The sequence below is a fragment of the Schistocerca serialis genome, chromosome 9 (assembly GCF_023864345.2).
Source record: "Schistocerca serialis cubense isolate TAMUIC-IGC-003099 chromosome 9, iqSchSeri2.2, whole genome shotgun sequence".
Classification (NCBI taxonomy): Eukaryota; Metazoa; Arthropoda; class Insecta; order Orthoptera; family Acrididae; genus Schistocerca; species Schistocerca serialis.
Genome location: NC_064646.1, coordinates 69,135,145 through 69,154,649, shown reverse-complemented (window position 1 = coordinate 69,154,649; position 19,505 = coordinate 69,135,145). Strand labels below are relative to the sequence as shown.

Here is a 19,505-nt window from a genome sequence, read left to right as displayed (position 1 = left end):
TCTGTAAATTCTTTTCTACACAAATCAATACAGAACCTCTGTCAGTTATTGGATCTACATCTTCAGTATTATTAAGTATCACATTTCAGAAGCTTCTATTCTTCTCCCCCCTGGCTGTGGCTAAGCAAAGTATCTGCAATTTCTTCCAGAAGTGCTTGTCCTGCAAGGTTTGCAGAACTTGAAACAGAAGTTTGGAAGGTAGGAGACGTGGTGCTGGCAGAAGTACAGATGTGAGGACATGTTGCGAGTCATGCTTGGGTAGCTCAGTCAGTGGAGCACTTGCCCATGAAAGGTAATGGTCCCCCCGACTTCAAGTTTTGGCCCAGTACATAGTTTTAATCTGCCAGGATTTTTTTACTTCTGTTCTTGTATGAATTGTATCATGCATGTTTCACTTATACACCAGACATATACCACCAGAAAAGACTTCCTAACACAAATTTATATTCAATGCTAAATTTCTCTCTTTCAGAAATGCTTCTCTTGCTATTGCATCTGCATTTTGGTGAAAGTATAGCTCAGTGCCAGTGGCACACACACATGTGTTTCAAGTAGTATTATCATCAGCACTCACTGTGAGGCATCATAGAAATGAAAGGGAATTTGTCAACTGCTGGTTCTACACTTCCAATGAAAGAGCAGTGACAGAAGACATGTTTTGAAGTAAGAGATGATGAAACATTGTCACATTTTCAGGCCATTACACTACAACCTTGTAAGTCTTAATACAGTCAAAGAAACAGTCAAATATTTGTGACAACCAAGACTATAAATATATAATGATGCTCTTTTCACTCACAGCAATTTCAATTTTCCTATTAGGTCTCAATCTAACTTCCTCTCTTAAATCATGACACATTAAAAAAAAATGTGTCAAATATTTCTTACAATATCAAACAAGAGAAGGAAATAAATTGCCTCTTCTCTCACATGTGATTGGTTACATGAAAATACCAGCCCACTGGCTACACAAAACCAACAGTCCCAACCTATGAGCAGTAAAGAAACACCACTGATTGCCATGGTCCTGAATCTAAACCTTAGCCCTGGATTTTACATCCTCTCAACTTTAACTGTCGTCATGTTAAATTGCTACACAAGTAGCTACACTCTTCTACTACTTTTGTCTTATTTAGTTCCTTAACTAAGTTGCTCAGCATCACCTGATTTAGATCTTCTATATTTCATCACCAGTTTCTGCTTTTGTTGACATCCAGCTTATAACCTCTTTTTATACCCTATACAATCCACTCAACTGACCTTACAGGTCCTTCACCATCTGCCAGTAATAGAATTTCAGCTACAAACACCTAAGTTATCATTTCTTCTACCCCAACTTTAATTCTATTTCTAAGTTTCTCTTTGGTTTCCTTTACTGCTTGCTCAATGTGCAGAGTAAATAACATGAGAGATAGGCTTCAATCCTTTCTCACTCACTTCTCAACCACTGCTACACATGTCCATGTCCATCTCTAATAACAGCAGTCTGATTTCTGTATAAGTTTTGAACAACTCTGTTTTATGCTCAATACCTTCAGAAATTCAAAGAATATTCTTGTCAACATTGTTGACAGCAGTCTCCAATGAACAAATGTTCCGGTTTTCTCAGTCTGCTTTCTGTAATGTGTTTAAAATTAGTTGTTACTCGACTTTTGGCTCACTGGAGGGGACATGATTTCATTGGTGAGCTGGCTTTCCCTATCGCACAGCCAGCGATTTGGCTGGTAAAGCACTCATGCTGCTACACCATGGATAAACAGTATCGCTTTGTGTCACATATTAAATATATCAATGTTTGTCATGATCAATGTTTGTATTTTATGGCATTTTGTGTTCTGCGATCATTAGATGTTGTGAACAAGTGTATTGTGTTGGCACTGCATTAATAACAGAGTAGCATGTCTGAGCACAAGCTTCACAAATGTCCAAGAACACATTCATTCACTGGCTGCGAAGATATCTAGTGTTGGAAGGGGAATTACAATCCCCAGCAAAGCTTAAAATTCGTATGCTCTATGCACAATTATTTTGAACTCTAGTGCAATACTGGTGGTCCAATTGTAGATGCTACAAGAGTGGTGGACAGAACAGTTGCCGTGCTTAATGTTCACTGACCCACGGTACTGCAAATAATGGAGCAACACCAGGCCATTCTTTACTTGAAACTTTGGGCAAGAAAAGAAGTTACAAAATGCGGGTAACCAAGATGGAAGCATTGAAAAGATCATCAGTGAATGGAAAACCCCACTTTAAGTAAAATTATTTTCAGCCTCAAACAACCAGAGCTGTTCAATGGGAGTAGGCAGTCCTCTGAAATTGTCTTTGGAAGGTTTGTTCTGGCACGAAAAGTTTTTGTCTCTGACATCTATGATTGACAAAAGTGAAATAATGGCCTGGAGAGGCCAATATCTGCATGCCATGAGGAGCTTTTTATTTTAACATTGTGTAGGTGGATAAGATGTTGGTTAATGTATACCATATGCTGAGGAAAGGGTGGACTGACTGCACAGCACAAGGAACGACTAAAGCACAGTCAGACAAGTGTTACAGGATAATCATCCTTCACACTGGCTCTGCTAGTGGCTTCACCGGAAATGTTTATTGCTGTTCGGTTCGAGGAAGCAAGGCACCTAGGCAACTATCATGAGGAAATAAACACCAAAGTTTTCATGGAGTGGTTTTCTAATGTTCTGCTGGAAAACATTCCCCAAATTCAACAACAGTGATGGACAATGTGCCATACCACTCTGTAGTGATGGATAAAGTTATGACAATGCAATGGACGAAAGGAGATATTTTGTTCTAGGTTCAAACATATGTTCCACTGGATCAAATTTAACCTGGAATTAATAAGGCAGAGTTAATGGAATGTGTAGCACTGCTACCAGGTCGACAAACTGGCTAACGCTAAAGGGCACAGAGTAATCAGGCTCCTTCCAGATCACGCTCATTTAAATCAGGCAGAGGTGAGAGGTAATGTGGCAAGAAACAAATCAAAGTTTGCACTCAGTGAGGTTGAAATGCAACAAAGCCATTGCAAATGTTACCTCACAGGACTGATCTGAAGTTGTCAGCTATACCAAAAAGGTAGTTGAGGAGACGTGGATTTGTGAAGGATTACTGGAAGGACAGATTGAAGGGATGGTCATTTCAGTCAGCTCTGGTACCAATTGCAGGTCTGGGGAAAGAGGACAGGGACAATTCTTCCCTTGGGATTGCTCCACTTACACTATAACTGTACAAAAGATTGATTTCACAGCTCTGTTCAGTACTGTTTCTTTACTGGCAAAGAATGTTTGCCTGGCGGACAGCTAACGGTTCTGACCTAAAGTAGGTGTGAAATTATCTCCACCAACTGACATGCCCAGCACACGCTGGCAACTACGATTCCCTGCACTCACTCTGTACTGAATTGTCAAAAGTTGCAACTTATTTTAAGTGCACTATAAGGTAAATAACAGGCTCAGTACTACCTCATGTGTTCGTAAATTTCTCAGGAACCTAGACTGATCTTCCCCAAGCTTGGTTCCTACAAACTTTTCCATTCTCCTACAAATAATCCAAGTCAGTATTTTGCAGCCATGCCTTATTAAGCTAATATTTTAGTAATATTCACACCTGCCACCAGCTGTCTTCTTTGGAGCTGTAATTATTGCATTCTTCTAGCATTCTCAGGTTATTTCACTTGTCTCAGATACCTTGCACACCAGATGGTGTAATCGCTATGACTGCCGCTCCCAAGGATCTCAATAATTCCGAGTAATTTCCTGCTCCATGTGCCTTGTTTCGGTTAATCTTTCAGTGCACTGGCAAATTCTTCTTGCAGTGTCATATCTCCCCCCATCCAACCTTCATCTACTTCCTTCTTGCCTTTCTGCAATATTGCCTTCTCCCTCCCATCTTTCAAGCTATCTCTCAACTGCCTAGTACTGGCTTGCCATCTGACCTCTTGATATTCATATAGCCATTTTCCTTCTCTCCAAATATATCTTTAATTTTCCTATGGGCAATATATAACACGTGAATCCCCAAAGTTTCAAGACTGGGTTAACAGAAAACAGAGGAAAAGATAAGATGGTGATTTTAATGCTTCAGAAGCTTTGCATAGCCTCTCTCCATTGGAAAACAACCATGTGAAACTTCAGTTAAGTCCTCCTTTGGTATGAGGTTCAACTGACAAGTCACATTCACACTACCATCATCTTAGTGACCCATCAGAGATGTATTCTGAGCTTCATCATTTTGTGTTAGGTTCGTATGGATAAGACAGTCTCGATATCTGTGATTTCCTTTTCCAAAGAACTGTCCATGTTCTGCATTTTAATCAAGTCGTGGCCTGGAACACTTAATTTAGAGATTTTCTGTCCATTACTCCACTGCGATTTGCAACAACGAAAACACTGACATACTACAACCATACGTATCCACTACGTAACACTGACAGCTCTCAACTGATTGGTCAAATGTATACCCATTTTTACAGTTGTTTGCTCAAGCTGCAGCTGTAGTTACTGTGCTGACATTTTTATGCCAGAAAGAAAACCAGTCTCTGAACTCTTCAGATGAATGTTACCTTTCCCATAGTCATTGCTGCTTTTACAGTTCTGCATTTCTTCTCTAGCCATTTTGCAGTTCTAGTTGATCTCATTTTTTTTATTCTCTCTGGCCTGTTTCATTTGCTGGAATTTTAAGTTCTCTCCCTTTATCAATTAAATTGCAATATGCATTTCCCAAGGATGTCTAGTGGTCTTTGTATTTTCGCCCATTTGATCATCTGTTGTCTGCACTATTTCATTCCTTAAAGCTCCCCATTCACTTTACAATGTATTACTCTACCCCATTTCATTCCACAGTTGGCTAACATTCCCTTTGAAACTTCGCTGAAGGTATTTGTCAGGCGTGTAACCTTTGTACGGAAGTGAAACATGGCTGATAAAAAGTGCACACAAAAAGAGAAAAGAATAATATGAAATGTGGTGTTGCAGAAGACTGCTGCAGATTAAATGTGTAGATCAGATAAATAATGATGTACTGAATCATATTGGGAAGAAAAATTTATGACTACTTGATTAGGAGAAATGATAACTTGTTACAAGGCATCAAAGAATCATGGATTTAGTGATGGAGGAAAGTGTGGGGAAAAACCCGGTAAGCAGGTTCAAATTGCAGTAGTTGGTTGGTTGGTTTGGGGGATTAAAGGGACCAGACTGCCATGGTCATCGGTCCCTTGTTCCAAAGACAAAGGACACCCACAGAGAATAAAAACGAGGAACAGAAGAGATCACAGACGATACAGAACAGGAGAGACTGAGACAAAGACAAGACAAAACGAACGAAAACCACATAGAGAATGACGGTGGTTGGCCGACCATAGAAATAAAAAAAGGAAAAGCCAACCACTTAGAAACACATTGAAAAATCAGTGTAAAATCATAGGCCAAAGGCCAGAATCAACACAAAACAATAAAATAAAACAGAAACACTCAGATTAAATGATAAAATCCCCCTGCCCGAATAAAACGTAAAACTAAGTCAGCCATAGCGGAGTCATCTGTTAAAAGGGCAGGGAGCGTATCAGGCAGCGCAAATGTCTGCCTGACCACAGCTAAAAGGGGGCAGGCCAACAGAATGTGGGCCACTGTCAAAGCCGCCCCGCAGAGACATACAGGAGGGTCCTCCCTGCGCAGTAAATAACTGTGTGTCAGCCAGGAGTGGCCAATGCGGAGCCGGCAAAGAACGACCGAGTCCCTGCGAGTGGCTCGCAGGGATGACCGCCACACAGCCGTCGTCTCCTTGACAGCACGGAGTTTATTGGACATTGTCAGTTCGCGCCATTCCTCGTCCCATAGCGCCAAGATTTTGCGGCGGAAGACTGCCCGCAAATCAGTCTCAGGGAGGCCAAGGTCCAGAGATGGCTTGCTGGTGGCCTCTTTCGCCAGGCGGTCAACATGTTCGTTACCCGGGATACCGACATGACCGGGGGTCCATACAAAGACCACAGAGCGGCCGCAACAGGCGAGAGTATGCAGAGACTCGTGGATAGCCATCACCAAACGAGAACGAGGGAAACACTGGTCGAGAACTCGTAAACCGCTCAGGGAATCGCTACAGATAATGAAGGACTCACCTGAGCAGGAGCGGATATACTCTAGGGCACGAAAGATGGCGACCAGTTCAGCAGTGTAAACGCTGCAGCCATCCGGCAAGGAACATTGTTCGGAACGGTCCCCTAGAGTGAGCGCATACCCAACACGACCAGCAACCATCGAACCGTCAGTGTAGACAATACCAGAGCCCTGATACGTGGCCAGGATAGAATAAAAGCGGCGGCGGAAGGCCTCTGGAGGGACTGAGTCCTTCGGGCCCTGTGCCAGGTCCAGCCGAAGGCAAGGGCGACGAACACACCATGGGGGTGTATGCAAAGTAGCCCGGAAAGTAGGTGGAACAGTGAAAACCTGAAGCCCAGAGAAAAGCTCTTTGACGCGGACCGCTATTGTACAACCAGACCGGGGCCGACGATCTGGCAGATGGACGACCGATCGCGGGAACAGGAGACGATAATTTGGATGCCCGGGCGAGCTTAGAACATGGGCAGCATAAGCGGCCAGCAAACGTTGGCGTCGGAACCGCAGGGGAGGTACACCTGCCTCCACTAGTACGCTGTCCACAGGGCTGGTGCGGAAAGCACCAGTGGCAAGGCGTATCCCGCTGTGGAGAATTGGGTCCAGCACCTGTAACGCAGATGGGGATGCTGAGCCATAAGCCAGGCTCCCATAATCCAGACGGGACTGGATTAACGCCTGGTAGAGCCGCAACAGGGTAAAGCGGTCGGCGCCCCAGCGGGTGTGGCTCAAGCATCTCAGAGCGTTTAGATGCCGCCAACACGTCTGTTTAAGCTGCCGGATATGAGGCAGCCAAGTCAACCGGGCATCGAAAACCACCCCCAAAAACCTGTGGGTCTCCACCACAGCAAGGAGTTCGTCGGCAAGATAAAGCCGCGGCTCAGGATGGACTGTTCGGCGCCGGCAGAAATGCATAACGCGGGTCTTGGCTGCCGAAAACTGAAACCCATGGGCTACAGCCCAAGACTGCGCCTTACGGATAGCGCCCTGTAGCTGACGTTCAACAGCTGCAATGCTGGGAGAGCTGTAATAAAGGCAGAAGTCGTCAGCATACAGGGAAGCGGAGACAGAGTTTCCCACGGCCGCAGCAAGACCGTTAATGGCTATTAAAAACAGACAGACACTTAAAACGGAACCCTGTGGCACACCGTTCTCCTGGACGTGGGAGGAACTATACGAGGCCGCGACTTGCACGCGGAAGGTACGACACGACAGAAAATTGCGGATAAAAATCGGCAGAGGACCCCGAAGACCCCATCCATGGAGCGTAGAAAGAATGTGATGACGCCACGTCGTATCGTACGCCTTCCGCATGTCGAAAAAGACAGCGACCAGGTGCTGACGGCGGGAAAAGGCAGTACGGATGGCCGACTCCAGGCTCACCAGATTGTCGGCGGCGGAGCGGCCTTTACGGAACCCACCCTGAGATGGAGCCAGAAGGCCCCGAGACTCCAGTACCCAATTCAAGCGCCGGCTCACCATCCGTTCAAGCAACTTACAAAGAACGTTGGTGAGGCTAATGGGACGGTAGCTGTCCACCTCTAAAGGGTTCTTTCCAGGTTTCAAAACGGGGATGACAATGCCTTCCCGCCATTGCGACGGAAACTCCCCCTCGACCCAAAGACTGTTGTAAAGATCGAGAAGGCGCCGCTGGCAGTCCACTGAAAGGTGTTTCAGCATCCGACAGTGGATGCCATCTGGCCCAGGAGCGGTATCAGGGCAAGCAGCTAGGGCACTGCGAAATTCCCACTCACTGAATGGAGCATTGTAAGATTCCGGGTGGTTGCTGCGAAACGAAAGGCTCCGACGTTCCAGCCGCTCTTTAATGGAGCGGAAGGCCTGGGGGTAATTCGCAGAAGCGGAACTCCTAGCAAAATGCTCTGCTAAGCGATTTACAATGACGTCGGAGTCGGTACAAACGGCTCCATTCAGTGAGAGCGCAGGGACGCTGGCAGGGGTCCGATAGCCGTAGACGCGTCGAATCTTGGCCCAGACCTGCGAGGGAGTGACATGGAGGCCAATCGTGGACACATACCGCTCCCAGCACTCCTTCTTGCCCTGGTGGATAAGGAGGCGGGCCCGCGCACGCAGCCGTTTGAAGGCGAGAAGGTGGTCGAGGGAGGGGTGTCGCTTGTGACGCTGGAGCGCCCGCCGGCGATCTTTAATCGCTTCAGCGATCTCAGGCGACCACCAAGGCACAGCCTTCCGCCGAGGGGACCCACAGGAATGGGGAATGGCAGATTCGGCGGCAGTAACGATGCCGGTGGTGACCGATTGAACCACCGCATCAATGTCATCGGTAGAGAGAGGCGCAAAAGCGGCAGTGGAGGAGAACAAGTCCCAGTCAGCCTTATTCAGAGCCCATCTGCTAGGGCGCCCATAACAGTGGCGCTGTGGTAGTAACAAAAAGATCGGAAAGTGGTCACTACCACACAGGTCGTCATGCACACTCCATTGGACAGACGGTAAGAGGCTATGGCTACAGATGGAAAGGTCAATGGCGGAGTAGGTGCCATGCGCCACACTGAAGTGTGTGAAGGCACCATCATTTAACAGCGAGAGATCGAGCTGCGACAATAAATGCTCAACGATGGCGCCTCGACCTGTTGCCACTGACCCACCCCACAGAGGGTTATGGGCGTTGAAGTCGCCCAATAGCAAGAAAGGTGGCGGCAATTGGGCGACCAGTGCAGCCAGGACAAGCTGCAAGACATCACCATCCGGTGGAATGTAAAGACTGCAGACGGTAACAGCCTGTGGCGTCCACACGCGTACAGCGACAGCCTCTAAAGGCGTCTGGAGAGGGACAGACTCGCTGTGCAGAGTGTGAAGGACATATATGCAGACGCCACCAGACACCCTTTCATAAGCTGCTCGGTTCTTATAATAACCCCGATACCCACGGAGGGCGGGGGTTCGCATTGCTGGAAACCAAGTTTCCTGGAGAGCAATGCAGAAGAAAGGGTGAAGGCTGATAAGTTGGCGGAGCTCAGCGAGATGGTGGAAGAAACCGCTGCAGTTCCACTGGAGGATGGTATTGTCCATGGCTGAGAAAGGCGTGACGGGACGGGGAAGGCAGATTACGCCGCTGGGTCACCTGCTGCCTCCGATTGAGCACCCGTGCTAGTGTTATCCATGGCGTCTGAGGGACTGGCGAGTTCTAGGTCCTCAGCGGACGCCAGGATCTCCACCTCGTCCTCAGACGCAGAGCTGTAAGGTGGCGGTGGGGTGGCTGCCACCGCGAGTTCCTTGGGCTTAGAGCTCTTCTTCTTTGATTTCTCACGCTGCTCCTTGGGTTTAACTGGCTGGGAGGGCGTCACCGATTCAGTCTCCGGGACTGAGGAGGATCGTGAAGCCCGTAGACCAGCTGATTGCGGGCACTTACGCCACTGGCGGTCGTCAGCCTTCCCACTGGTGGAAACCTGGGAAGGGAGGGACCCGAGGGACCCCTTGCGAGTGTGAGAAGCCGAAGAAGTTGGACACTTCTCCGGCTTAGAAGCAGGGACGGACGTCCCTGATGGGGGGGATGGTGTTGCCCCTGAGGTAGGTGGCGCAGGAGCAACCCGGTGGGTAGAGCCCCCCACTGGCAAGGGGGCAGGAGGAGTCTTACTGGTTATCGAGCTGGCTGGAAGTCGTGAAACTGATGGGGCGAGCACAGGTGTTGTAGCGGCAGCGTAGGATGACGTCATTCGCACTGGATGTAATCGGTCGTATTTCCGCCTGGCCTCAGTATAAGTCAGTCGGTCCAGGGTCTTATATTCCATGATTTTGCGTTCTTTCTGGAAGATTCTGCAGTCTGGCGAGCAAGGTGAATGGTGCTCCCCGCAGTTGACACAGATGGGAGGCGGGGCACATGGAGTATCGGGATGAGACGGGCGTCCACAATCTCGACATGTGAGGCTGGAAGTGCAGCGGGAAGACATATGGCCAAACTTCCAGCACTTGAAGCACCGCATCGGGGGAGGAATATAGGGCCTGACGTCACATCGGTAGACCATCACCTTGACCTTTTCCGGTAACGTATCACCCTCGAAGGCCAAGATGAAGGCACCGGTAGCTATCTGATTTTCCTTCGGACCCCGATGAACGCGCCGGACGAAATGTACACCTCTGCGCTCTAAGTTGGCGCGCAGCTCGTCATCAGACTGCAAAAGAAGGTCCTTATGGTAAATAACTCCCTGGACCATATTTAAACTCTTATGCGGTGTGATCGTAACAGCAACATCCCCCAACTTGTCACAAGCAAGTAACCGTCGTGACTGGGCAGAGGATGCCGTTTGGATCAGGACCGATCCAGAGCGCATTTTTGACAAGCCCTCCACCTCCCCAAACTTGTCCTCTAAATGCTCGACGAAGAACTGAGGCTTTGTTGAGAGAAAAGACTCCCCATCAGCTCTCGTACAAACTAAGAATCGGGGCGAATAAGTGCTACTGCCATCCTGAGATTTACGTTCCTCCCACGGCGTGGCCAGAGAGGGGAACGTTTTCGGATTGTACTTTTCAGCATTAAATTGAGCCCGAGAACGCTTAGAGACTGCTGGCGGCTGGCCGCCAGCGAGAGATGATGTACCACGCTTCATTGCGGGTCATCCGCCCTGATGCCACCTACTCCGACCAAGGGCCCTCCCCACGGGCGCCACCCAGCCGCAGCAATAGCCACCTGGCAGGACGGCCATTGCCGGGAGTCCTGATGCCCCAAGGAGATGGGCATCTACTCCTTGGCATACGTGGGGAGTTAACGGCGCAGGCATCAGTAGAGCGATCCCTGTGTTGTCAGGGGGCTACAACCAAGAGGGTACATGGCGGCCCCACCACAACGGACTGGCTACCGTGCTGGATCTTAGGTGCAAAAATGGCCAAGGTCGTCGTCGCAGTTAAAAGAAACACTGCAGAGTGCAGCGTGGTAATCGCCCAAGAGATCGAAATGAGCGGGACACCATTGCAACGACGAGAAATCCGGCTAAAGGTCTAATTGCACGACGGAAACAGTGCACCATGTAAGGCGCCCTTCCCCAATTGGCTCGCTCTTCGGATAAATTTTGAAAGATGGAGGTCAAACCCGAGAGGGGACCATCACATAAGGCCGAAACGTTGGAGACTCCTTTTAGTCGCCTCTTACGACAGGCAGGAATACCGCGGGCCTATTCTAACCCCCGAATCCGCAGGGGGGTCAAATTGCAGTAGTTAGGCAAAGATGTATAGAGTGTTGCACAGGACAGACTAGTGTGGAGAGCTGCAGCAAAACCAGTCTTCTCATAGAAGACAACTATATTACACAGAAGCTTGTAGATTTTTATGTCTTATCCATGTCTGTTCTCGGAAAGCAGCAGAGCAATTACAGCACTGTTACCGTTTTGGGGATTTCACAGAAATTCTGTAAACAGTTTTGTATGTTCCTTTAGTACTTGCCTCCAGCTTTAACGACTTCTAGTGACATAGTGACTGGCATCATTTCTAGAAATGTCATTTTCCTCGTTAACAGTGTAAATTTCACATTTATCTTGGTACTGCACAAACATTTATTGAATGTTTTCATTTTGTTTTTTCATATTATTATTGTTTTCAATCCGTTTGCTACATAAATTAATCACCTCTTTCTTTAAGTATGTAACTGATATTTTCCAAGATACTTAACTTGTTGCTCAATTTAATCTGGTACACTTCTCTAACTTAAGTGACGAAGGTTCTCAGTTCTATCAACAGACAGGCAATTTGACAATGATGGGGAAGAATGGGACATGGAAACATCCTTGTGTTTTTCAAAGGTATCCTCTCATAATTTATGTAAAGTGACTTATGAAATACATGAAAAATCTAAATGTGGATGGTTGTACAGGTACACTGCCCTTCTAAATGAGAATCTAATGTATAAAATCACTACACTACCTAATTCCGTTACTCTTAGGTCAGCATACCATATATTTCCGATTTTCTGGCTGAAAACTAATGAAAACTAACTCTAGCTTCGTATCTACTATTACTCTGTGCCTTACTAGTCTGACCCTTGCAACTTAAATATTATTTAGGACACTGTTGATGTTCGTTTTATGGGCATTAGGCTGTGGTCCAAAGCATCTGCCTAACGTTTCGTCTTCCAATGCTGGCGACATCATCACAGGCTTTAGTGACTCAAAGCAGGTCAAGAGTAATTAACTTAGAAAGCTGAACTATTTACAGCTATCAACGCAACACAATGTTTGGGTCATGACATCGTCAGAACACTGCCTAAGATCGCAGTCACACTGACATATGCCATGGACCTTGTAGTGGGAAAGAGTTGGCACTGAGTTTTATTTAGCATTAAGATACACAACTCATCTAATTTCAATTCTCCTTTTCTTTTGAAATTCTTTCTATGATCCTGTATTTCTATGGGCGCTCTGCACATTCTAGTGTGGTAACTATTAGATCTTGCTGAAACTACAGTGTCAGAGAAACGAATTTGGTGGTTTCCTGGTCCTCGTTTATTATCTGCTTACTGCTGATTTATCTGTCCTGTCTAGGTGACAACTGATCTCATGTACCTTAAAGGGGGTATTAATGCTTATTTTTGTAGTTCCTATGTACACTTGGCCGTGAGTGTAAAGGATTTTACATACTCCTGATGTGGCAAGTGGTGGGCCTTTGCAGAGTCCAAATATTCGTGCACCTTTCTCGCTGATTTAAACGCTGTATCAGTACAGTGTTTCCTAAGTACTTCACTGGTTTGATCTGTAACAAGCAGAAGAACTGAAATTATAGAAGTTGTGCGCCTTAGTGTGAAATAAAGAGTGCCAACTCTTCCCACAATGAGTTCCTTAGCATTCATTAGTATGACTCCTTGTCTTAGGCAGCAGTCTGGTGAAATCACGAATTGACCGATGTGATGTGTTGATTCCTTTAAACAGTTTGGCTTGCTGAGCTTTTAAAAGTCTGAACTGTTTTCGGAGTCATTAAACCCTTTGACGTCCACAGCATTGAAAGACAAAATAAACATTCGGCAGAGAAATGTGTACTGGATTGTGGTCTAATGCCCATGAAACAAATATCAGTAATGACACAAATACCAGCTGTGAAAACTGTGCATTCTGATTATTTAGGACAGTCTCATTCTGAACAATTTCTTTGTTTGGTAAAATATAGTCAATGTCACTTCTAGGTTCATGTTATATTTGCTTTCTTCTAGAAGAAAGTGTCACCATGTTGTTCTCTGCAAATTCTACTAACGTACGACCTCTGCCAGCATATGACAAGTCTCCCACAAATATTTTTTAATATTTATCCTATTTTTTATATTTTATTGCCTGAAACAATAATTGTAACCTTAGATGACATTATACACTTCATTTCCTTTCTGTTTGGGTTAAGAACAGAACATAACTTTTTTTTAGAAAGGTAATTGAACTTCTTATTTCTTGTCCAAACCAGTCAACTTTGGCTGCAAGAAAATATCTTAGTATTTTGTTTTTTGTCGGACTGAGCGTACTGATGCAATTATTCAGAAGCGATACTTATTTAAGTACACTTTCACACTGTGGTTTATAACCATTTAAGTGATGATTTAAAGAAGAGACAAAAAGATTTTAAATTTTTAAAAGAATGAAACAGGTTACATATGTGGCCATCTAAAACGCACAGAGATTATAAAGATGACTGAAAGTAAGCATGGTAATGAAAGGGTCACAACTTTTATTGTTCTTTCACACTTACCTTCCAGCAACTCAAGGCTAGCACCACCACCTGTGCTTACGTGGCTGACTTTGTCTTCAGTGTCCCATTTGGCACAACACGTGGCAGTGTCACCACCGCCAATGATTGTGATGCAGCCTCTTCCTGTAGCTTCCACAACAGCATCCATCATTGCTTTTGTTCCCTTAGAAAAGTTGTCAAATTCGAACACACCTGCTGGGCTGAAAAAGCATCACTACATCACTGCAATATTCAGTTACTTTTCATTAGCAAGATTTGAGTGCTTGTATAATGTAAATCAATGTTCTTATTATATGTCTACTTTCAATCCATGCCAAGATATTGTGTGATTCAGTATTTGCTGTGAGAGCAAAATGCCTGTAGGTAAGAGCAGCAAGAGGTCAGATTTTGTTTATTATAGTGGTCTGAAAGAAGAATTATAACTAGAAGGAGAATGGAATGATGTACTAGGCGAGAGAACGCTGTAGAGAATACTGAACACAGTTTAAAATCTCTTGTTTTAAGGTCATAGTTCTAGTTTTGTGTATTAAAGTTATGGGAAAATGTTATATGGATTAGCTTCAATATTTTTATTCCTGTATACAGGATCTACAGAACCATTCCTTAACTGCTTTTTCACCCTCCAAATCTCCACTATATCATGTTCATCTGCCCCATAAATCACACCTGACCCTTCTCCCCACATCAAAATCTCACCAATGTCTGAGTTTCACTACTGAACATGTATCTGCTGGTAGCACTGACTACTAGAAGTACCAGAAGTGAAAATAGTATAGTACAGATGCATGTGTAAACAAAAAACTTTAGTGACAGTTTCATCAAGAAAATAGTTCTCACCCATTCCACACTATAACTTTAGCCCTTCCTATAGGCTGTTTGAAGAGAACAATACTTTTTGGACCAACATCTAGTCCCATCCAACCATCAGGAATGCCTTCTTCCAGTGTAGCAGCTCCAACTTGTGCATCTTCAGCAAACTTATCTGCAGTTACAAAGTCTACTGGCAGGTGTATTAATACTTTGTTCTTCTCAGCCTTGGCTACAAGATCTTTTACAATGTTTGCACCATCTTCATCATACAATGAGTTCCCAATCTGTGAAACAGAAAGTAACAGGTAAGTACTAGGTTTGGTAAGGGACGAAATGGTACAGAAAATGACAGAAAAGGAAAAGTGAGAGTAAGCATACAGGAGTGGGAAGGCAACAAGCAGAAGTTCAGACCAGGGGACCTGCAGGGACACAGGATCTGCAGCAATGGAGATTGTTTCCACCCATGTAGTTCTTCTCATGTACATCTTTCCTAAAGTTTCCAAATACTTTGCACACTGTATATAAATTATTATGATGAACACATTAAACATGTTCAGATTGGTGCAAGCTGTAGTAGTCATTCAGAGGTGAAGGAGCTGCATTAAACCAATCTTTAGACTGAAGACGACAACAGAAAAAATTAAGCAGATTACCCTACAATGGCTTAAATCATACTTATCAAACATAAAGCAAAGAGTTAGAATTATAATTTGCCCCATTTAAAGAGTTGCTGACTGGAAAAAAAAGCTCAGGATGTACCAAAAGGCCACAAATTAGGCTTAGTTCTATATCTTATATGTTAATGACTTATTAAAAACAGTCTCCCATCAGTTCTATTTGCAGATGCTACTTCTGTCTTAGATGAAAATCTGGATTCAGAAGAAATTCTCAAATCTGTGATCAGTACCCTCAGAACCTTAGAAACTTGGTTTCAGTGAAATGGTTGAATCTAAACATATCTAAGATTCACATAATGCAAATCATATGGACCTCAATACCAGAAAAGAATATGAGGCACTGACCTTGAAATGTTATTACTCAGTGGATGAATTCAAGCAAAACAAACTGCAAATTTAAGCTGGATACAATGTGTTACATACCCCCAAGAAATATCTTTATAGTGTCATTTATTTAGTGCTGTTATTTATTAATGCAAAAATTATTGTAACTGTATTATAAATTTTTGACATGTTCTCGTATGCAAACCAAATGGATAGCAAATGTACATCACAAGAAGAATAAACCACAATTCCACAACACCATCTCCGCTCCCAATCAGGTACCACTTGACATTCAAAGAATGGACACACTGTGCTGCCAGGTAGGATGTACGGGAAGACCAAGTTTTCTATCAAGTGTTAACCCAAGAATATTGTGTTTTGATGACTGGAAGAGCAGTAGGACTGAGATACGAGAGTGTGAAATCAACTACTTTCACTGTAAAAAATTCATATAAACTTTTTGGGTGGAAATGTGGAAGCCTTGTCTATTCTGCATGAGTAGAGGTGGTCAAAACTGTGCTGAAGTTGATGCCTGAGCAAATAAGTCCATAGAGAGCTGCAATAGATTTCTTAACTGTCACAGAGAGGAGACAGTTGATAATGGTGTTGACTGCTACAGCAAGTAAGGTTACATTCAGAGTGGAGCCCAGAGGTACACAGTTCTCCTGGTAAGTGTCCAATTGAAACAATTTGTCTCATACATTAAAAACCCAGTCTTTGAAAAACTTCTGTATAAAATCATGCAGGCACTCTCAGATGGCCCATCTTCGCATTGTACAGAGGATTCCCATCCAACAGAATGTCTCTCTGACTGTTTACAAATAAAAGAAATGCAGTCACAATCTGGCGATTCTGCAGAAAGTCATCCATGCTGTAGGTTGACAAGGTGACAAGATGGTTAACTAGAGATATACCTATAAAAGTCACACTGGATGTTTGCTTGGAATTTCTGAGACTCAAGTCACCATACCAGCTGCCCTTTCATCACTTGGTCCATTAGCTGGTAGAAATTACTGGTAAGGAAGGCAGGATGGTAACTCAAAATCTCTGAAGTACTGACTCAAGGTGTTTGGATGTATCAACAGCATCAAAATCATTTGCAGTGGCTGGGCAGGCTATTGGAAGATGGCCTCCTTGCCAGCAACACAACTATGTTTATCTCCAACAACAGCCAAGGGTGTAAAATGGTTAAAAGAATTTACAAAAGAGATACAAGAGACTTTTTTGCTAACTACCTACAATTATTTGACACCCTTTGCCTGCATTTGTTTATAACAGATACAGTTTTCTATCATGGTATGTCATTCAAAGACAAGGAGAACATGTCTCCATGTGCAAACAGCATCTTGACGTTCCTTGATCCATCAGGACATTGAGGTTCATTGCTGGTGGAAGACATTCGGGATAAGGAATGTTCAGTGGCAGAGACAGTAACATTCACAAGGCACTTTACTTGATCCTCACTGGTGCTGAATTATTGTTCGCCGGCCCCTAGTCTGCTTTGGAAAGTGCCAAATGGTCTTACATGTAAATTAACTACAAGCTGCAGTATCTTCGCCATGGTTCCACGAATGGAAATCTGACACAAACAGCTTGTAACTGGGTGTTAAAAGGAATGAAAAGGAATGTTTTGAGTATGGACATTGTACTGAATGAGCATCACACCCCCATGAGCTGGAGCTTCCTCCTCTGTAAGGAGGGTATAATGTATCAGGTTGCAGTGTAAAAGATCAAAGTGGACTTGAATGCATATTTTCGTTTCTTGCATGTGTAAATCTAGGGAATGTGATGTAATGGCAGCTGCCGTTCTGCCTTCCACAATTTGATGCATGCATTCTGACTGAGGACACTTATATTTAAGGAGGAGAGATGCCTATTTTGTTAGTGATGGTAGCTGCAGAGAACCTGGTTTCACATGTGTTGGACTGCTGGATTCAGAGCAGGAGTATCCTGCACTATTATTTCTTCACAGATCAGTAGAGGTTGGCCTGGCAATGTTTCATTGCAGTGTTGCGCCGAGAAGGATCTCAAGTTGGGCGAAGGGGAAATGGTCTTGTACTGGTGAGAGACAAGCAAAAAACTGTCTCTGGAGCACTTCATCTTAAGTTTCCATTATTTTGTATGGATCATGAGAGTGAAGGTTTCTTAGCATGTTTTGCGGGTACAGTAGTGGTAGATAAAGATGCCACTTTAAGTACTCCGAGATTTTACAACTGCAGCACTAAAACGGAGGCTTTAGGTCCGTGTGGCCATCCCCTTTTTAGCCATAACATAGCAACAATAGAGCTTTAACTGTACGATCATGGTACAGAAGGCTTTCTGACAGCAAATATTTTCTGGGCAGCAGAATGGAAGACCTTTTTCCTCACCCAGCCCACTCATCAACGTACACGGGCCATTTGCGGAACAAAGTGGCATGGTCTCCTGTACAGTTATTGCAGAGAGTGATACACATCTCCCTCATGTGCATCTTTGCCTAAAGTTACACATTTGGCTGCATTTTTACAGGACATGCAAATATGATTGAAATGTTGCTGCTAGTAGCAACGCATCAGGTTGTATTGGACAGGCAGACAGTTTTAACTCCATACACATAACTTAGTACGTGATAAGTCTCTACACAAACAATATATTCATGGAGGAGTATAAATTTCAACCATTTTTGATCCTGAAAGGCAATGACTGCCCCTATTAGTAAAGATCCATTGTGTATGTGAGAACATGACATCACTGGGCTAGCAGTTGAGTACACTCCTTGGTAAATGATGAACTGATTTACTTTAACTGAACTCTACCTGCCTTCCATGTGTGATACTATTAGGTAGTGAAGTTCAACTGGAAAATTAATAATTTCCTTTGTTTCATTCAATTTCTATTTGTTGGGCGGATGTTGAATAGGTTTGGTGTACTCATTTCAGTTTGATCTCCACGACTGCCAGCATTTCCAATACAGCACTCCTGCCTTCTGGATGGGAGTGGGTGATTCCACACAGGTATACTATTCTGCCTTAGGAGATTGTACACATCTCAGGTCACATTCCCTAGACACCAAGTAGAGTCATCAATTGGCAACTGAGAAGGTACAAACTCAGGCAGTCACCCCTCTCTGGTCCTGGCCTTTACCAGAAGGTACAGCATAGAGAGACTGAGTAACAGTGTCAGAAGCAACCATAGAGGAGGAGATGAAGACTGAGGACAGAAGCTGGCATGTGGAAGAGGAAGCAATGCCAGTATTGGCTGGGAACCCAGTGGGTGCCAACAACCACTTTTTCATTGGACATGAGTTTCACAGAGATTGGTGGTGGAGCAGAGTGAAGAAGAGGAAGACATATTTGCAGCATGTAAAATGAATTAATATTGCAAGGGCCAGTGAAGTGTCAGTAAGTGCACAAAGTAATCATGTTGTTTATATTAGAGATATGTAGACACCGAATATCTTATTATGGCTCCTTCAATGACCACACACAATTGGATTTCATTCGCTCTACTTTTGCGAGTGGCATGACAACAATGTAATGTAACATCGAAACTGGTACTTTCAAAATTTACAGTGAAGGTGTACTGCCCTTTTAATTCATTCTTGATAGCTTCACTGATCAAATTAAGTTTTCTTGACAATTTTTTATTTTTGTTTTACTATGTAACTTTGTCATATACAAACCCAAACTACCCATTCTATGTATGTAAAGAACAAATTATAGCTGGAAACATAAATGAAAAAGGCATAACTGTTAGATTAAGGAACAGATAATTTACAGTGTATGATGAAATATTTTTTATAAACACTATCACTTAACTTTCTGAGAGGCAGGTAAACGCTACAAAAAATTTATCCTAAAGGAGCTTGAACAATAATTTACATTTTTCCAATTTGATCCATTTG

General features: G+C 44.1%; 1 protein-coding gene across 1 annotated transcript in view; it reads right to left on the bottom strand.

Moving 5' to 3' along the window:
- Positions 1-19,505, bottom strand: part of LOC126418825 (phosphoglycerate kinase) — a 64,641-nt gene that overhangs the window by 10,931 nt on the left and 34,205 nt on the right. The window contains exons 6-7 of the mRNA XM_050085805.1: positions 14,649-14,905; positions 13,812-14,011 (exon numbers count right to left, since the gene is read on the bottom strand). Coding sequence (XP_049941762.1) covers positions 13,812-14,011; positions 14,649-14,905 — 457 coding nt within the window. The remainder of the gene's footprint in view (positions 1-13,811; positions 14,012-14,648; positions 14,906-19,505) is intronic.